Here is a 21,967-nt window from a genome sequence, read left to right as displayed (position 1 = left end):
CAAATGCATACTCAGATTTACCTGGTTCAGACGGACGATTCAAATGTTACCAAATCACTCTAATAATGCTGCAGTTTCAATGAAACTTAGGTGAATGATTAAATAATAAGTGTATAGTGAACAGAGCGCAATTCTTTAAAAAAAAAAACCCAACCTCTTCAAAATTTTAAACCCTTTCTATTCCATTGACTAATGTTAGGTATGTTTTACATTGTCCTCTGATTGTCATAAAAAAAGGTCCCCAAAGTAAGAGGGGTAAATAATTCATCAAAATGCATCTCTGATGTTTCTAAAAAAGAAAAGTGTAGAGTGCAAATTTGACAGAAAGTTCGTACTGCTCGTGTGACCAATTTTCAGCTGACAGCTTTAAAGTCTGGATCCACCCACATATCTGGACTGGCACCTGGCTCAGCCTCTTAGCGAGCTTCTGAGAGCCTGAGCCAGCCGCTTCCTCCCCCTCCACAGCCCAGCGCTTCAGTGACCACGAGGGAGCAGAGCAGACAGCGGTGACTGACAGTCACCGCTCTCTGCTCACAGTGGCAGTGAGATTTTAGGGATCACTGAGCTCTCACACTTAGAGCTGGATGGACTGATGATGCATCCACCTAGGTAAGTATGATTTAAAAAAAAAAACATAACCCCATACTTTGCTTTTAACTATTGCTTAAACTTAAAATTTTTTAAAAATGAGCTCTAGGCAGATATAAAAATGTTTTTTTTTCTCTGAAAACAGTGTCATTGCAAGATGTTGACCCTATATCACTCTCCTGCAGCTTCTCTGGAGAGAAAATAGCAGCACAGGGAGCCAATCAGTTCATGGACTATCAAGAAGCATGCTGCTCATAGCAAAGAGCAGAGTCATAGAGAGCTGAGCTCCTCACCGTGCTGCTTCCTCTTCCACTGTCCTTTAACAGGTTAGGGTGAACCCAGGAAGTAGGGTGAATGATGCTGGCCAGTGACTGAGGGTATTTAGCAAAAGAAATAAAGTACTGCAAAGGGAATCTCTGGATTAAAGTTAAATATTGCAGCAAAAGCTGGTTTTGTTATTTTACATTATAATGGGCTATTCATTTTAATTCTAACACTGTAATTTTTAACCAACAATTTTATAATCACGATCACGTGTACTACAAATTGTGCCAAGTATGCCAACAGTATTACTGAAAAATATGTACAGTGCAAAGCTACTGCAGACATTTTCTGAACAAATTTCAACGAAAAATAACTTACTTCACAAAACGTAGAAGAGTCACACAGAAATAGCTAAGCAATTGCAGGTTGAGTATTACTGAACTAAAATCATATGTTCATTCATAAATGTCACTTATACAAAGCATACAAGTGAGTTTTCAAAATGTTCCATAAGGGGAGATAAGCGATAGCACTCCAGCTAAGCCAACCCCACCAACTACAATCACATCACCCACTCAGAGACCCACACATGCATCGATCCAACTGTTTAATATTCCAAAGGTTTTTAATACTCCACTCTGATCTATGCAAAACAGAACTACCATTTTTCAATCACTTTTATTTTTTTTTAGGCCAAACTGAAAATGTGATCAGACTGTAAAACTTTTTATTGTCTTTTATGGAGTTTAGGCATGTGTGGCAAAACCAAACTGAGTATGAAATACAAAAGTTTCAAATGTAACTTACTGGAAAACTTTCAGAATGGCCATTAAATTGAAAAAAAATTAAATCCCAACTTAAGACCTGCATTGCAAGGGTTAACTGCCATTTATCTTTTAGTCTAGGAGACTTAAAAGCACTTTCACTTACCCAATCCTCCACTCCCCTGTCAGATGGTGCTTCCCAAGGCTCTGGTGGTGGACAGTTCCTTAAAGTCCTCACGTTCAATACAGGACTACGGTCCTTGCATTGGTGTTGATGATGTCAGAGGACCTAAATTTGCAAGGCCACAGGAGAGATGATGCTGCAAGAACCAGTCTAGCGGTGCAAAGGAGCCTGCAGAGGATCAAAGTATCCTAGACAGAAACGAGCAGTTAACTCTTGCAGTGTGACCAAAGGCCCACTTCAAGGGAGGATTTTTAGGTTTCCTGTAGTTCAGCTTTCAGCGATTCTAAAGGTTAATTTTTTATTTTTTTTGGGGGGGGGGATAACAAATATTCTCTACTTACCTACTGTGTGCATTGGTTTTGCACAGAGCAGCCTGGATCCACCTCTTCTCAGGCTCTGCTGGCTCCTCCTTTCTGTCAAGTGCCCCCACAGCAAGCAGCTTGCTATGGGGGCACCCGCTGCTCCGTGTGTTCATTCACACCCGTGACTTGGCCCCTCTCTCTCCTCATTGGCTGACCTGCTGTGATTGACAGCAGTGGAGCCAATGGCTCCCGCTTGCTGTCTCAGCCAATGAGGAGGCAGAGACCCGGGGCAGCCCAGGCTGTCACTCACATCACTGAGGCTCCGGTAAGTATTGAGGGGGCTGGGTACACTGCTGCACATAGAAGGTTTTTTACCTTCATGCATAGAATGCGTGAAGGTAAAAAACTTTGAATCTTTACAACCACTTTACAAATGGCAAATGGGTGTGTGGTATTATCCCAAATAACTAAAAATATCAAAATAAGTCGAAAAGAAAAAAAATTTAGTAAAACTGATGTAAGTGCTTCTTCACACCAAAACACTTACCTTGAAGTGTGTTCATATTTGTTTTAGGCGTGTTATGTTTTCACCTTTATTTAAATTGATTTAAAATTAATTGTACTGCAGGTTATTGCATCCAAAATGAAGCACACAGGACTTTACTTAAACCAAATGGCGTGAGCAGACTTTACTAAAGAAAAAAGGCTTTTCTAATGTCCATACATTTTGACAGCACTGGAAAACACATCTGGTGGGAACGAGCCCTTAGTGTGGGTCCTGGTACCTGTGTTCTACTACCTACTAGATAACAATGCAGTTACCTGTATGCTGTTCCCAGCTGGATATAATGGAAAGCATCAATCTTCATCAGTAGACTCTGCCCAGATACAGGGTAATATGAATATAATATGTCTGTCTTTTAACACCCCTTATGAAACAACAGTCTGGGTATACAGTAAAAGCCATTTGTCTGTTTGCAGTGTCTGTACTATAGATAATACTATATTAAACAACCTTATAAGTGTGTGGTATACAAAATGGCTTTGTATTTCAAACAAAATCTGCAATTAAAGGCTAAATTTAAATTTAAAAAAGCTAAATTTAAAGTAAAAAAAATGTATCATGCCAAAGCTGAGTTATATTAGTGTGGATAACTGTCCACTAAATTCAGTTATCATTGCCAACATAGAAATCACCTTTGTCTTAAAAGAGAAATCATATAGTGTTCTAGTTACCTTTTGTATATCATAGTGAAGTCCTCTGATAGCAAATCCTGGCATATAGTCATACTTTCCAATTCCTTCTGGATACTACACAAGAAAGCACAACAAAATGTACATCTTAGCAGTGATCATTATTAAAAAGCAGAAAAGTCCGAGGTCTGTACATTCATTAGTGGTCCACCCACCATGCAAAAACACTACAAGTTTACAAAAAACACATATGAGAAGAAAAGTTAAAAAACATACTTTACATCTACATTTTAGGAGAGGGTGACTTCACTGACTTCTGAAAAGATCCAAGTATCTCACTTTCCTGAGATGTGTAGAAACATATCTCAGGAACCCCCAAAGAAGGTCAATGACAACAGCCCCTTCTAGGTACCTCTGGTCTGTGCAACTGGTAATGTGGTATTTTTACATGGGGGGGTTACCATTGAATGAGCATACCTTGTAAGGTCCACTTTTCATAACAAGAAGGCATGCCAATTTTACTAGACTGCTAGATATTCTGGCTCTGACATACAGCGGACCTGGGCACATGATTTTAGTGGATTGGGGTTGGCCTTTAGACCTATTCACAGTTTACAAGCGTCAATAAGGCACATCAGACATAAGCACATCTAAAGACAAAACTTTTATTTTTAGTTTTGGACAGAGTGGAGAGGGATTAAAACATGTCATGTTTTTACTGCTGTCTGTGTCCTGTTTAGGGAGATTCATCATCTCTATTTGGCCTGTTTACTGTCATCACTCAAAGTGAAAAGGAAAGGAAATCCCAAATTTTGGGTTATTATCAGAACAGTAATCTCCTGATCAGGACACTAGTTCTGGTGACAACCAATGTTCTGTTGGGTTGAGATCAGCCAGTCAAGTTACTCCACCCCAAACTCACTCATCCATGTCTTCATGGACCTTGCTTTGTGCACTGGTGTACAGTCATGTTGGAACAGGAAGGGGCCATCCACAAACTGTTCCCACAAAGTTGTGAGCATGAAATTGGTCTTGGTCTTGGTACGCTGATGCCTTAAGAGTTCCCTTCACTGGAACTAAAGGGCCAAGCACAACCCCTGAAAAACAACCCCACACCATAATCACCCACCACCAAACTTTACACTTGGCACAATGCAGTCAGGGAAGTACCGTTCTTCTGGCAACCGCCAAACCCAGACAGAGAAGCGTGATTCAACACTGCAGAGAACAGATCTCCACTACTCTAGAGTCCAGTGGCAGCGTGCTTTAGACCACTGCCTCCAAAGCTTTGCACTGCAATTGGTGATGTAAGGCTTGGATGCAGCTGCTGAACTCCTCTAGTAAAACAAGTCTCAGGAATTGATCTCATTCCTTGATCAACAACTTCTCAGATGTTTCACTACAGGACAGCTGATAACAGTGAAATCCGAATGGATAGCTGCAAAGAGACAACTGATAATGATTTTAACAAATTCCCTATTGGTGTAATTGGATCGTAGATTATGCATGGGTAGAGACTGTAAAGCTGCATTCACACCTGAGCATAGAGATTTACTGTTGTTTTTATTTGACAGTTTTTGAGAGTTTTTAGAAGTGTATTACAAGCGTTTTATAGCTTTAGGCGTTTTGGTTTATCCAATAGAAAGCACTAAAGAGAGGAGAAGAGGAAATTAGGGGTGGAGAGCTGCTGTCTGAGCAGAAAACGCGCAACAAAATGCTTGTAAAATGCTCATGTCACACATCTTAAGGCGTTTCTATTGAAGTCTATGGGGCCAAAAACACTTGTAATCTGCCAAAAAAGCTCATGTACTTTTTTTGGACAGATATTTTTCTTCAGGAGCGTCCACATGTGAGCAGGGGCCATTGAAATGAATTGGATTTGGCTTGTTGAGCATTTTAGAGCTGCAAGCTTCAAGCAGAAAATCGCTCAGGTGTGAATGGGGCTTAAGAGATTTTGAGTTGCTGGAATTGCTCTCCATTGTCACCAGACAGTTACTGGCACTACAACACTGCTTCCTGTAGCCTGCACACCTGACACTGGCTAACCAGTTGCCTGCTGCCCTATAGCAGAAATACTGCTACAGGGTTAACAGGGCTGTGCAAATATATATATATATATACACATGATTTTCATCTCCAGAAAGTGGTGCGTGCACGCTGCCCAACCCGCACTGCCATTGGTGTCTACAGATCTCAATCACCGGGTCCCGGCCGGACATCGCCGAGTAATACTGACAAGGGAGCAATAGCATGCACAGCAAACAAATATACAGCAGCATGTTTCCTAAGTAAAACACACACATCACATGTTGTAAAACACAGCACACAGTTAACCCTCTCATCGCCAAAGATGTTAACCCCTTCCTGCTCAGTGTCATTAATACAGTGTCACTGCTTTTTATTAGCACTGATCAATGTGTTAGTGTCATTGGGATGTCAGTGGCAGTTAGTCAGTTCCCCGCAAGTTTCAGAATGCCCGCTACAGTCCCGATATAAGTCGCTGATCGCCACCATTGCTAGTATAAAAAAATAATATAAAAATTCTGGTATATTTATCGCCATTTGTAGACGCTATAACTTTCACGTAAACCAATTAATATACATGTATTGGGATTTTTTTTAGTAAAGACATGTAGCAGAATACATTTTGGCCTAAATTTTTGAAGAAATTAGATTTTTTTATATTTTTACTGGGTATGTTTTATAACATAAAGTCAAAAATATTGGGTTTTTTTTCAAAATTGTGGGTTTTTTATAGAGCAAAAAATAAAAACTGCACAGGAGGCCAATCCTCTGGAGGCCAAGTGGTTAGTCACCTTCAGTATATATGCTTTCATCCACTGCCTGATAAAGAGGTTCTGTCAGTTTGTAACTGCCTTTCTACACTGCATTGGTCCTGTTTATTTTTTATTTATTACAGGTACTTATATAGCACTGTCAATTTACTCAGCACATATATATATATATATATATATATATTGTACATTCACATCAGTCCCTAACCCTCAAAGAGCATACAATCTAAGGTCCCTAACTCACATTCAACATACACATACTAGTGCCAATTTAGACAGGAGCCAATTAACCTACCAGCATGTCTTTGGATTGTGAGAGAAAACTAGAGTACCGAGGGTTAACCCACACAGGCACAGGGAGAACATGTAAACTGATGTCTGAACTTCAGCCGACACTTTGAACCCAGCTTTCTCTCTATAACCTGCCATTACTCTTCATCTGCTTGACCATGTTTCTGTCTGCCACCTGCCTCTACCACATGCCTATATAACCATGATTTTGTTTTGTGATTTAGTAACATGTTTAGATGTCTGTTAGTTTGCTGTAACATTCAAGTAGCACCTTTAATGTTAGTAGTGCAACACCCGCACCACTAGGGGCTCTGATGAACACATGACCAGGTTGTGCTTCATAGGAAGTCCCAAACTTCTGTGACACAGAGGCAGAGTGCTGAATTACAATGAGAGTAATATTCAACTACATAAAAAGTGATGACTAGTTTTCAGGCAACCTAATGAATGCAGGTCCAAGAACACAGCTACTGTATATAATTTTGGTATGTATGAGCTCCAGTTAGAGAACAGTCACATTATGGAAAACAAAATGACTAACAAATGACATCTTGGCAGCCCAAAAGGAATGCTGTTTTCTATGAGTGCAAAACAGAAGCAGCTAATGTCAGTTTATTCAAATAATCTGTTAGCTGAGAAACTCCATAGACATCTTTTTGTAGTCAAGATGTGATCTGATGCCTCAGCTGTCACTCAGATATCACATGTATTGCTTCATCCTACCAAAATAGGCAGAATATCATCTGTGAGTGTGCATGATATTTTATCTGCCATCACCTTGTAATGCTTGATGAGGATATCTCTGGCGGTGTTGAATATCATTTTATGTAGTTCACTGGAGTACTCAGCCAGAGTATAATCATAGTCAAATCCATAGATTTCAATGTCTGCTAGACTGATTTCATTGTTTGAACATATGGTTGCAGGGTTCAGGAGGTTGCACACACCCGGAGGAAGAAGATCTGAAATAGAAGAAAGTCAAAGTATGTTTGTACTGAAACGTTTTGTTTTTTTTTTTAATTCTCAATATGGTATTTTTTATTTATTTATTTTTAAAATACTTTTATCAGAGTAGTACAATGTTACCATAGTAACATTGTACTACTCTGGGGTGGTGATCAGGGATTTTTTTTTACACTTTGCTTTGCAGGAACAATAAAGATTATTGCACCTTCATTGCAAAGCTTGCTTTGAACTCTCATGAATGAATTAAGTTTGTAACAGTTCAAAATAATAGTGATCTGTGATTGGCTGGAGCTGGTCACATGATAGAGGGTGCTGTGATTGTCCCCATGTATCATGTGAGAGCTGTGGGCCAATCGCAGCTCACCAGGAAGAAAAGCAGAGCTGTTATGAATCAGATTGATTCATGACAGCTTTGTTAACATTGTGATTGCATAGCAATCACATGATCACCGGGTCCTATTTACCGGAATATTTATAGAGATCAGAGATGGCACATTTTATTATTATTATTATACAGGATTTATATAGTGCCAACAGTTTGTGCAGCGCTTTACAAAATGAAGATAGACATTACAATACAATTTGGCACAAGAGGAAACAGAGGGCCCTGCTCATTAGAGTTTACAATCTAAGAGATTGTATATTTCTTTTGCTGCCTGTTAAGAAAATGTAAATATTTTAATATCCAGAGTCTGGGCACAGTTGACAGTATAAAGCGACACTTCTTTGACCCTGCCAATTTGAATGAAAAAAAAAAGTTACAATTCTATTTATACAAAAAAAAAAAAAAAATTATCTACTTGAGACATTGGATCTCCATTTCTGGAGCTGGGGCAATATAAAAGGAGCACTCTGTTTACTTATTCACTTGCTTTGCAAAGTAGAATTTAAAGTATTCTCTACTGAATGCTGAAAGATGATATGATATCACTCTAAAAAAAGTAATAGGACTTTAAACTTTAAAGAACTATAGGCAAAACTGTTTACGTTTTGGAGTAATGGAGGGTTATAAATCCTGTATGGTTAATTTTTGCCATCCTTGTCCCTTTGGCCCATAGCCAAAACAGGAAGTGAGAGGAAATCCCTGCAAATTAAGGGAATTATCAGAACTAGTGCCTCCATTTTAAGAATTCCCCTTTATTGCTTTTCTGGGGACACCCCAAAATTTGGGATTTTCATTTACTTTCAATGATAATGGTAAACAAGACAAATTGAGAGGGTGAATTTCCCTTTCAGGAACATAGACAGCAATAAAAACTGACAGGGATTCTAATCCCTCTCCACTCTCTCCAAAACTAAAAACAAAAAAGGTTTTGCCTTTTGTTATACTTTAAATCTTTTTGCCAACTTGACTTTCGGACAGAGAATTAGGCTAATTTGAGTATTTTGCACCAATAGCCTAAAATCATCACAGGAAATACAAAGTAAGGGAAAAATACATTCAATATATACGTAATGCAGCATTGTTACATATACAGTATATACAGTAATAATCTCAGAGATGGACGATTTTAGCATTTCTACAAGAATAGGTCCCAATGATATACTGTAGATATACAAACCTCAACATATGGAAAAAGTGATCCAAAGGGGGGCTTTTGCATCCTGGCAGTGAAGCAAAATATCCTCAATAGGATAATAGCAATAAAAAAACCCCATAGGTTTAATCGTTTCTGTTCATTATAAAAAAATAATGTTTTGACTAGACCTCTATATTAGGAATCTACAGCTTGTGGTACGTTAGTAACATCAAAAGTTAGAGATATAACAATAAAAAGAAAAAATGTGGTAGGTCAAGAGTTTTTGGCACCAAAGGAAGAAAATGTTTTACCACCTCCTGCTCTATATAAAATATATAATATTCAGTAACAATCACTTAAAGAAAATGAAAAATAAATATATTAGTGTCCCAAAAAGAAACTTGGACATTCTCCATTACACTGGCAACCAGTGAAGAAATGCCTCCTTACATTGGTAAAACTGAGGCTAAAGTGCCACACCAGAAATTAATTGTACAGGTATACATTTATTCCATTATAAATTTGGATAGATGGAGCCAACATGTTTCAGGCCTCAAAATAGGCTCCTTTATGAGGGCTGAAATACGGAGCATGACGTGTACAAGACAAAACAGCAGATGTAAACAGAATTTTGACAGGACTAGTAAAGGGTCTGTCATCAGCTGGTTGGAGGGATAAATCAAGGAAAATGGAAAGCCTTTGGTACTGAAAAGCTACTGGATGAGAATCCAAATATTCTGTCCAAATACCACCACAAATTCCTATACAAATAGCATATTGCTAGGGTTTAGGCACCATTCTTTCTGCTTTCCCATATCCTTACATTGTTGATCAGTGGAGAAACACCTCATTACATCAATGGTCAGTGGAGAAAAGCCTCCTTTACATTGGTGACCATTAGAAAAATGCCTCCTTATATTGGTAATTGGTGGTAAAATACCTCCTTACATTGGATCAATGCCTCCTTACATTGGTAGTCAGTGGAGAAATAATTCCCTTGGAATGGTGATAGTTGGTGAAATTCCTCCATAACACTGGTGGTCATTGGAGCAATGCTTCCTTACATTGGTGGTCGGTGGAGAAATGCCTCCCTTACATTGGTGATAATTTGTGAAATGCCTCTGTTACACTGGTGGTCATTGAAGCAATGCCTCCTTTACACTGGTGGTCAGTGGAGATATGACTTCTGTACATGATGGTGAGTGAGAAAGGGGCTTCTTTATACCTGTGCTCAGTGAGAGGAAGAACGCCCATGCTGGCAGATAGTGAAAAGAATGCAGCATTTCATTAGAGGTGAGTGGGAGAAGGGCACCCTTACTTTAGAGTCAATAAGAAGAAGCATGCCCCTCACTTTTGGGTCCATGTAAAGAATATTAAAAAAAGATCTTTAGCATCATGCTATTTGCTTTAACAAGTAGCAAGTGGCACCTGAACTACGCAGGCATGATAATGATAGATAATGATTATAGATCCTCCTGCGCTTCTATGGATAGTTCCCCCTCCTAATAAGTAAGCTGCTGACACTCCAACCAATAACCTAATCAGTGTAAAAATCTGTATATATTAGTGTAGCGCTCTAAGAAATGTCATAAAAACCATAAAAAATAAAAAAATAAAAAATATTAAATCAAATGTGACCAGTGCTGTAATCTCCACAGTGCTCTTATGCCACTAATAGCACTAGAAACGGACAAACCCAACAATATCAGAATATGCAGTATACAGTATATATTAAATGTGACAAGTGCTGAAATCTTCTCAGTGCTCTAGTAATACTGAGTAAAAAAATAAAAAAAAAAAAAAAAAAAATAAAAAATAAGATAAAAGTGATAGTGTCACTCCAAACGATAAATAAATCAAATAGGTGACAGTGCCACTTCAACTTCATTCAATGTCCAATTTTCCTTATTCGCATTCTTCTATTTAAAGTGTTCTTGATAACCATGCATAGTGTGTATAGGTAGTGCCACACGTGAACCAACACACTCTTATCCACTTTGGCTGAAATGCCTGCTCACCTCCTTCCTGCGACCCCAAGGGGCCCACAAGCCTTTAGGATCACCCTGGATCCTCAGGATTCCTGGTAATGGCACCTTCCTGATATTCCTCCTATCAGGTCTCCTCCACTCCTTCACTGCTATGCCTCCCAGATTCCTCACCACCGGTTGTCTGTAAGCTCTCTCTCACAAAGACAGTGAGTAGAAAAACAGATCCTCCATTGTGTAGTATTTTCCAATCAAATAGGGTTTATTAATAAATAGTAGTAACAGGTGACTTACATTCTGTTTGCACAGTCCCAATGTATTCCTCTCAGGGTAAAACTGCAACCTCTTAGTAATGACTTCCTGATAACCAGGAAAATGGCGTCCCACACCGGAAGTGCGACACTCCGGATACCGGAAGTAGCGTCTATGTTTTGCCTACGCGTTACGTCACGTACCTCGTGACTTCTTCTGGGTATCGCTATGGAGACGCTGCCTCCTTTTATATAGTGCGGTGGAGCCAACTATCCCGCCCTTTAATCCCGTTCTAATTGCGGCCGCCATTTTCTTGGAGACTATTTAGCAGAGACATGCCTAGTAATCCTCTGCTAGTACAATAAATCCTCTTATAAATCATAGGATCGCAAACTAACACATATAAAGGCTATCTACTACAGACTAGCCCCTATATCGCATATCTAATACAACTAACTTTAATAATATTACATAATTAAAAATCCATAAGGAGTATATAATAAAATTATATATATACAAAAATATATATATATAAAGAATTAAAGAGACACCCATTAAACTAAATGGGAGACCCATAATGCACCCTGGTCTCTCTATCCTATACAATGCCCAGCTCTATATTAAAGGGTAACTCCTCTACTAAAAACTAAAAAATCATAAAAAATGCATAAAAACGGTAGAATTAGTAAAGAACAACTCTCTCTACATATCCTAAATAAGTGAAATAAGATGTGAGTACATACTGGTGCAAAATATAATAAAACCTTAAAATAGACATAAAAATAAATATGCACAGTATACTCCTATCACTACACAACTAATCAAAAGTACATACGGACTACCTGAGTATGCAGTAACCCCATAATTTACAATAAAAAATCAGTAACAGTCATAGCTTAAAAACTCGACAATCTAATTAGTTTAATAATCATTAATAAAGGAATTAAGATCAAACTCTACATTTAGGCCTCTTGGGACTAGCGTTCTCATGTCATGTATCCAGCGTGACTCCGCTTGGCTAAGTTGTTTAATCTTGTTACTGCCTCTCCAGTGCTTTCTATATTTCTCTATACCCCAAAACTGCATTTTGGTGGGGTCCTTATTATGACACTTAGAGAAATGTTTTGAGACATTATGCTTTGGGAATCCCTTTATAATATTTCTAACATGTTCCCCTATCCTCTTCCAAAGCGGTCTTTTAGTCCTCCCAATATATTGGTAACCGCACTCGCACTGTAAGCAGTATACCACTCCCATAGTTTTACACGTGATGAAGTCTTTAATATTGTGTTCCTGTCCAGTAGTATTAACTAAAAACTTTTTCCGTCTACCACTTTTCGTGGTCCTACATCCTACACACTTTTTACATGGGTAAAAACCTTCTTCATTCAGAAAGGTTACTTTATTCATTTGTGGGGGGTCCAATACACTTTTAACCACTCTGGATTTAATAGTAGAGGCTTTTCGATAGATAAACCTGGGATGTTCTGGTAGTATTGTTGTTAACATAGGGTCCAACTTCAGGATATTCCAATGTTTATTGAATATCGACTCAATTTTTTTGTGATGGACATTAAAGTCCATAATAATAGGTATATTATCCTCCTGGGTTGCTTCTCTCTTTTTTTCTCCCAGGAGTAAATCTCTGTCCATATTACCTACCTCTTTAATTTTTTGTGTTATCATATTTTCTGAGTAACCCTTTTCTATAAATCTAGTTGCCAGTCCTTCTGCTTGTTCCAGGTAATCCTCATATTTTGTACAATTTCTCCTGATTCTTACCATCTGCCCTTTTGGAATATTGTACAGCCAGGGCGGATAATGGCAACTTCCAATTGGAATATATCCATTTCTATCAACGTTTTTAAAGAATGTTTTCGTGATGAATTTGCCTTCTACTATTGCTATATTAATATCCAGGAAGTTGATCTGGTCCTTACTGTGTTCCCATGTAAACTTGATATTTTTATTATTCACATTAAGTTTATCCAAAAACCTCACTAATGATTTTTCCTCTCCTTCCCATATTAATATAACGTCATCGATGAACCTTTTGTAAACTTTCAACTCTTCTGGACAGTTATTAAATACTTCCATTTCTTCCCAACATGACATGAAAATATTTGCCACACTTGGTGCGTATCGTGCCCCCATAGCCACACCCCTTATTTGTTTGTAATATGTACCACTATACCAGAAATAGTTGTGATCAAGGGAAAAATCCAGACATTCTAATAGATATTTCCTTTGGGTCCATGTCAAACCACTATATTCTCTGAGTCCCCAATCCACTGCTTTCATGGCATCATCATGCCCTATAATGGTATAGAGTGATGTGACATCAGCACTAGCTATATATGTCCCATTAGTACCTTTATATGTATCTAAAATATGTAGCAAATGCTTGGTGTCCCTCAGATATGCTTTGGTACTCTTAACCACTGGCTGTAGGAATTCATCAATGTATTCCCCCATCCTTGCTAATACTGATTCTATCCCATTTACAATGGGTCTGCCCGGTGGGTTCTCCATATTTTTGTGTATTTTCGGGACAGTGTAGATAATTGGTATCCTACATAGATCCGGTACTAGATATTTGGACTCTTTCTTATTTAGGATCTTCTTATCTACTCCTTTCTTTACCAATGATACTAATTCCTTTTTATATGCTATTGTCGGATCTTTCATTAGAACCTGGTATGTGGATATGTCATTAAGCTGAGTGGAGAGTTCTTTAACATAGTAGTCTTTTGACAGCACCACTATTCCACCCCCTTTATCTGCTGGTCTCACGACAATATCCTCCCGTTTAGACAGCCTCTTGATCCCAATTTCCACTCCTATGTTCTTCTTAACTATGGGTACACTCAGTTTCTCTAAATCTTGATTAACTAGTTTTTTAAAAACTTCAATATGACTGTTATTATTCATCTGTGGATTAAAAACTGATTTATTTCTAAGATCAGTATGGATAAAACTGCTACTCGGGGCACTGTTTAGACAATTCTTTGCCCCCGGTAATCCCAAAAAATACTTTTTCACATTTAGTCTCCTAATGAATTTTTGAGCATCAATATATACTTTAAATTTATTCATGGATGCAGGGGGGGCATACTTCAAACCTCTATCTAATGCCATGAGTTCCTCTTTCGTTAATGTGGCGCCACTGATGTTGAACACTCCTTCTCCTATTGTTCTCTTTTTCTTTTGTTTTTTATATCCTGCCCTGCATCCCCTCCTTTTCCTGGGCTTTTCCTCTTTTCTCTCTCTGGGCTCCTCTCTTCTGGGTGTCTCTCTAAAAAATCCCCTTGTCTAGGCTCCTGCCTTAATGGCTCATACCTATTATAGGTGTATATGGGACTCCTAAATTCAAATCTTGGATAGTCCCATTGTCCATATGTATCCGGGCCCTCATATCTTGGTCCATAGGGTCTAGGTACATACGGTCTGGGCTGATAGTTGTTGGGGTTAGGCCCTGGTGGAAAATAAGGCCTATTATTAGGATAATAAGGTCTATTATTGTATGGTGGGCCTTTCTTATTGTTGGGTCCCCTATAACCACCGTTTCCATTTTGCTTAGGCTTGTATCCGTTTTTTGGTGTTCTATAGTTCTGAGTGTTATAACGCACTTGATTTGAATCTCTATCCTGATTCTTATAAGTAGGTGTGGGATCGCTTTTGTTTACCACTTTTTCTTTGACTGGGGTTGTGTTAGCCGATGCTAGTTCAATCTCATTTTCCTCTGATTGCCATTTAAATACTTGGTTTCTTTTCATATCATTTAGATCTCTCTGATACTTTTTGGTTTTTCTGTACTTCACCTCTTGATCCACCCTTTCCAGATCTTTATTGAGTCGATTAGTTAGGTTTTGCATCTCTACTGTCTCTTTAAATGGTAGAATTTTCTCTTTTATCTCACCTATTTGTTTATCTAAAGTTCTCAATTTCCTTTGTTTCCTTTTTAATAAGAACATGACTAGTTCAAGACCCTTTTCGTGAAAGAAATTAAACCACTCATCAACTGACTCTCCATCTGTTAATCCATCACAGATGGGTATGTCCCATCTAATTCTTCTGGGCACTAATCGATCTTTTATATACTTTTCATGTGTAACTATGTCCCACCAAAGGGACACTTTTTTCTCCATTATGTGGCCTAATTTCCGATATTGTGTTTCCAGGTCTCCCATTGGTCCCCCATTGGGTTGACTAAATACTTCTTCTAAATTGATGGATCTGTTCTCTAAAAATCCAAAAACATCCATACTAGCTGCTTGAGGTTTAGGTAAGGTGCTAAAAAGTTAATGATTATAGATCCTCCTGCGCTTCTATGGATAGTTCCCCCTCCTAATAAGTAAGCTGCTGACACTCCAACCAATAACCTAATCAGTGTAAAAATCTGTATATATTAGTGTAGCGCTCTAAGAAATGTCATAAAAACCATAAAAAATAAAAAAATAAAAAATATTAAATCAAATGTGACCAGTGCTGTAATCTCCACAGTGCTCTTATGCCACTAATAGCACTAGAAACGGACAAACCCAACAATATCAGAATATGCAGTATACAGTATATATTAAATGTGACAAGTGCTGAAATCTTCTCAGTGCTCTAGTAATACTGAGTAAAAAAATAAAAAAAAAAAAAAAATAAATAAAAAATAAGATAAAAGTGATAGTGTCACTCCAAACGATAAATAAATCAAATAGGTAACAGGTGACAGTGCCACTTCAACTTCATTCAATGTCCAATTTTCCTTATTCGCATTCTTCTATTTAAAGTGTTCTTGATAACCATGCATAGTGTGTATAGGTAGTGCCACACGTGAACCAACACACTCTTATCCACTTTGGCTGAAATGCCTGCTCACCTCCTTCCTGCGACCCCAAGGGGCCCACAAGCCTTTAGGATCACCCTGGATCCTCAGGATTCCTGGTAATGGCACCTTCCTGATATTCCTCCTATCAGGTCTCCTCCACTCCTTCACTGCTATGCCTCCCAGATTCCTCACCACCGGTTGTCTGTAAGCTCTCTCTCACAAAGACAGTGAGTAGAAAAACAGATCCTCCATTGTGTAGTATTTTCCAATCAAATAGGGTTTATTAATAAATAGTAGTAACAGGTGACTTACATTCTGTTTGCACAGTCCCAATGTATTCCTCTCAGGGTAAAACTGCAACCTCTTAGTAATGACTTCCTGATAACCAGGAAAATGGCGTCCCACACCGGAAGTGCGACACTCCGGATACCGGAAGTAGCGTCTATGTTTTGCCTACGCGTTACGTCACGTACCTCGTGACTTCTTCTGGGTATCGCTATGGAGACGCTGCCTCCTTTTATATAGTGCGGTGGAGCCAACTATCCCGCCCTTTAATCCCGTTCTAATTGCGGCCGCCATTTTCTTGGAGACTATTTAGCAGAGACATGCCTAGTAATCCTCTGCTAGTACAATAAATCCTCTTATAAATCATAGGATCGCAAACTAACACATATAAAGGCTATCTACTACAGACTAGCCCCTATATCGCATATCTAATACAACTAACTTTAATAATATTACATAATTAAAAATCCATAAGGAGTATATAATAAAATTATATATATACAAAAATATATATATATAAAGAATTAAAGAGACACCCATTAAACTAAATGGGAGACCCATAATGCACCCTGGTCTCTCTATCCTATACAATGCCCAGCTCTATATTAAAGGGTAACTCCTCTACTAAAAACTAAAAAATCATAAAAAATGCATAAAAACGGTAGAATTAGTAAAGAACAACTCTCTCTACATATCCTAAATAAGTGAAATAAGATGTGAGTACATACTGGTGCAAAATATAATAAAACCTTAAAATAGACATAAAAATAAATATGCACAGTATACTCCTATCACTACACAACTAATCAAAAGTACATACGGACTACCTGAGTATGCAGTAACCCCATAATTTACAATAAAAAATCAGTAACAGTCATAGCTTAAAAACTCGACAATCTAATTAGTTTAATAATCATTAATAAAGGAATTAAGATCAAACTCTACATTTAGGCCTCTTGGGACTAGCGTTCTCATGTCATGTATCCAGCGTGACTCCGCTTGGCTAAGTTGTTTAATCTTGTTACTGCCTCTCCAGTGCTTTCTATATTTCTCTATACCCCAAAACTGCATTTTGGTGGGGTCCTTATTATGACACTTAGAGAAATGTTTTGAGACATTATGCTTTGGGAATCCCTTTATAATATTTCTAACATGTTCCCCTATCCTCTTCCAAAGCGGTCTTTTAGTCCTCCCAATATATTGGTAACCGCACTCGCACTGTAAGCAGTATACCACTCCCATAGTTTTACACGTGATGAAGTCTTTAATATTGTGTTCCTGTCCAGTAGTATTAACTAAAAACTTTTTCCGTCTACCACTTTTCGTGGTCCTACATCCTACACACTTTTTACATGGGTAAAAACCTTCTTCATTCAGAAAGGTTACTTTATTCATTTGTGGGGGGTCCAATACACCTTTAACCACTCTGGATTTAATAGTAGAGGCTTTTCGATAGATAAACCTGGGATGTTCTGGTAGTATTGTTGTTAACATAGGGTCCAACTTCAGGATATTCCAATGTTTATTGAATATCGACTCAATTTTTTTGTGATGGACATTAAAGTCCATAATAATAGGTATATTATCCTCCTGGGTTGCTTCTCTCTTTTTTTCTCCCAGGAGTAAATCTCTGTCCATATTACCTACCTCTTTAATTTTTTGTGTTATCATATTTTCTGAGTAACCCTTTTCTATAAATCTAGTTGCCAGTCCTTCTGCTTGTTCCAGGTAATCCTCATATTTTGTACAATTTCTCCTGATTCTTACCATCTGCCCTTTTGGAATATTGTACAGCCAGGGCGGATAATGGCAACTTCCAATTGGAATATATCCATTTCTATCAACGTTTTTAAAGAATGTTTTCGTGATGAATTTGCCTTCTACTATTGCTATATTAATATCCAGGAAGTTGATCTGGTCCTTACTGTGTTCCCATGTAAACTTGATATTTTTATTATTCACATTAAGTTTATCCAAAAACCTCACTAATGATTTTTCCTCTCCTTCCCATATTAATATAACGTCATCGATGAACCTTTTGTAAACTTTCAACTCTTCTGGACAGTTATTAAATACTTCCATTTCTTCCCAACATGACATGAAAATATTTGCCACACTTGGTGCGTATCGTGCCCCCATAGCCACACCCCTTATTTGTTTGTAATATGTACCACTATACCAGAAATAGTTGTGATCAAGGGAAAAATCCAGACATTCTAATAGATATTTCCTTTGGGTCCATGTCAAACCACTATATTCTCTGAGTCCCCAATCCACTGCTTTCATGGCATCATCATGCCCTATAATGGTATAGAGTGATGTGACATCAGCACTAGCTATATATGTCCCATTAGTACCTTTATATGTATCTAAAATATGTAGCAAATGCTTGGTGTCCCTCAGATATGCTTTGGTACTCTTAACCACTGGCTGTAGGAATTCATCAATGTATTCCCCCATCCTTGCTAATACTGATTCTATCCCATTTACAATGGGTCTGCCCGGTGGGTTCTCCATATTTTTGTGTATTTTCGGGACAGTGTAGATAATTGGTATCCTACATAGATCCGGTACTAGATATTTGGACTCTTTCTTATTTAGGATCTTCTTATCTACTCCTTTCTTTACCAATGATACTAATTCCTTTTTATATGCTATTGTCGGATCTTTCATTAGAACCTGGTAAGTGGATATGTCATTAAGCTGAGTGGAGAGTTCTTTAACATAGTAGTCTTTTGACAGCACCACTATTCCACCCCCTTTATCTGCTGGTCTCACGACAATATCCTCCCGTTTAGACAGCCTCTTGATCCCAATTTCCACTCCTATGTTCTTCTTAACTATGGGTACACTCAGTTTCTCTAAATCTTGATTAACTAGTTTTTTAAAAACTTCAATATGACTGTTATTATTCATCTGTGGATTAAAAACTGATTTATTTCTAAGATCAGTATGGATAAAACTGCTACTCGGGGCACTGTTTAGACAATTCTTTGCCCCCGGTAATCCCAAAAAATACTTTTTCACATTTAGTCTCCTAATGAATTTTTGAGCATCAATATATACTTTAAATTTATTCATGGATGCAGGGGGGGCATACTTCAAACCTCTATCTAATGCCATGAGTTCCTCTTTCGTTAATGTGGCGCCACTGATGTTGAACACTCCTTCTCCTATTGTTCTCTTTTTCTTTTGTTTTTTATATCCTGCCCTGCATCCCCTCCTTTTCCTGGGCTTTTCCTCTTTTCTCTCTCTGGGCTCCTCTCTTCTGGGTGTCTCTCTAAAAAATCCCCTTGTCTAGGCTCCTGCCTTAATGGCTCATACCTATTATAGGTGTATATGGGACTCCTAAATTCAAATCTTGGATAGTCCCATTGTCCATATGTATCCGGGCCCTCATATCTTGGTCCATAGGGTCTAGGTACATACGGTCTGGGCTGATAGTTGTTGGGGTTAGGCCCTGGTGGAAAATAAGGCCTATTATTAGGATAATAAGGTCTATTATTGTATGGTGGGCCTTTCTTATTGTTGGGTCCCCTATAACCACCGTTTCCATTTTGCTTAGGCTTGTATCCGTTTTTTGGTGTTCTATAGTTCTGAGTGTTATAACGCACTTGATTTGAATCTCTATCCTGATTCTTATAAGTAGGTGTGGGATCGCTTTTGTTTACCACTTTTTCTTTGACTGGGGTTGTGTTAGCCGATGCTAGTTCAATCTCATTTTCCTCTGATTGCCATTTAAATACTTGGTTTCTTTTCATATCATTTAGATCTCTCTGATACTTTTTGGTTTTTCTGTACTTCACCTCTTGATCCACCCTTTCCAGATCTTTATTGAGTCGATTAGTTAGGTTTTGCATCTCTACTGTCTCTTTAAATGGTAGAATTTTCTCTTTTATCTCACCTATTTGTTTATCTAAAGTTCTCAATTTCCTTTGTTTCCTTTTTAATAAGAACATGACTAGTTCAAGACCCTTTTCGTGAAAGAAATTAAACCACTCATCAACTGACTCTCCATCTGTTAATCCATCACAGATGGGTATGTCCCATCTAATTCTTCTGGGCACTAATCGATCTTTTATATACTTTTCATGTGTAACTATGTCCCACCAAAGGGACACTTTTTTCTCCATTATGTGGCCTAATTTCCGATATTGTGTTTCCAGGTCTCCCATTGGTCCCCCATTGGGTTGACTAAATACTTCTTCTAAATTGATGGATCTGTTCTCTAAAAATCCAAAAACATCCATACTAGCTGCTTGAGGTTTAGGTAAGGTGCTAAAAAGTTAATGATTATAGATCCTCCTGCGCTTCTATGGATAGTTCCCCCTCCTAATAAGTAAGCTGCTGACACTCCAACCAATAACCTAATCAGTGTAAAAATCTGTATATATTAGTGTAGCGCTCTAAGAAATGTCATAAAAACCATAAAAAATAAAAAAATAAAAAATATTAAATCAAATGTGACCAGTGCTGTAATCTCCACAGTGCTCTTATGCCACTAATAGCACTAGAAACGGACAAACCCAACAATATCAGAATATGCAGTATACAGTATATATTAAATGTGACAAGTGCTGAAATCTTCTCAGTGCTCTAGTAATACTGAGTAAAAAAATAAAAAAAAAAAAAAAAAAATAAAAAATAAGATAAAAGTGATAGTGTCACTCCAAACGATAAATAAATCAAATAGGTAACAGGTGACAGTGCCACTTCAACTTCATTCAATGTCCAATTTTCCTTATTCGCATTCTTCTATTTAAAGTGTTCTTGATAACCATGCATAGTGTGTATAGGTAGTGCCACACGTGAACCAACACACTCTTATCCACTTTGGCTGAAATGCCTGCTCACCTCCTTCCTGCGACCCCAAGGGGCCCACAAGCCTTTAGGATCACCCTGGATCCTCAGGATTCCTGGTAATGGCACCTTCCTGATATTCCTCCTATCAGGTCTCCTCCACTCCTTCACTGCTATGCCTCCCAGATTCCTCACCACCGGTTGTCTGTAAGCTCTCTCTCACAAAGACAGTGAGTAGAAAAACAGATCCTCCATTGTGTAGTATTTTCCAATCAAATAGGGTTTATTAATAAATAGTAGTAACAGGTGACTTACATTCTGTTTGCACAGTCCCAATGTATTCCTCTCAGGGTAAAACTGCAACCTCTTAGTAATGACTTCCTGATAACCAGGAAAATGGCGTCCCACACCGGAAGTGCGACACTCCGGATACCGGAAGTAGCGTCTATGTTTTGCCTACGCGTTACGTCACGTACCTCGTGACTTCTTCTGGGTATCGCTATGGAGACGCTGCCTCCTTTTATATAGTGCGGTGGAGCCAACTATCCCGCCCTTTAATCCCGTTCTAATTGCGGCCGCCATTTTCTTGGAGACTATTTAGCAGAGACATGCCTAGTAATCCTCTGCTAGTACAATAAATCCTCTTATAAACGTATGTACTTTTGATTAGTTGTGTAGTGATAGGAGTATACTGTGCATATTTATTTTTATGTCTATTTTAAGGTTTTATTATATTTTGCACCAGTATGTACTCACATCTTATTTCACTTATTTAGGATATGTAGAGAGAGTTGTTCTTTACTAATTCTACCGTTTTTATGCATTTTTTATGATTTTTTAGTTTTTAGTAGAGGAGTTACCCTTTAATATAGAGCTGGGCATTGTATAGGATAGAGAGACCAGGGTGCATTATGGGTCTCCCATTTAGTTTAATGGGTGTCTCTTTAATTCTTTATAT

General features: G+C 38.1%; 1 protein-coding gene across 1 annotated transcript in view; it reads right to left on the bottom strand.

The window, feature by feature from the left end:
• Positions 1–21,967, bottom strand: part of NT5DC2 (5'-nucleotidase domain containing 2) — a 113,531-nt gene that overhangs the window by 67,638 nt on the left and 23,926 nt on the right. Inside the window, exons 2-4 of the mRNA XM_089681925.1 lie at positions 7,160–7,344; positions 3,339–3,413; positions 2,925–2,980 (exon numbers count right to left, since the gene is read on the bottom strand). Coding sequence (XP_089538051.1) covers positions 2,925–2,980; positions 3,339–3,413; positions 7,160–7,344 — 316 coding nt within the window. The remainder of the gene's footprint in view (positions 1–2,924; positions 2,981–3,338; positions 3,414–7,159; positions 7,345–21,967) is intronic.

The sequence above is a fragment of the Staurois parvus genome, unplaced genomic scaffold, assembly GCF_062004578.1.
Source record: "Staurois parvus isolate SC_StPar_1 unplaced genomic scaffold, SC_StPar_1.0 ptg000282l, whole genome shotgun sequence".
Lineage (NCBI taxonomy): Eukaryota > Metazoa > Chordata > Amphibia > Anura > Ranidae > Staurois > Staurois parvus.
This window is presented reverse-complemented; position numbering and strand designations above follow the sequence as displayed.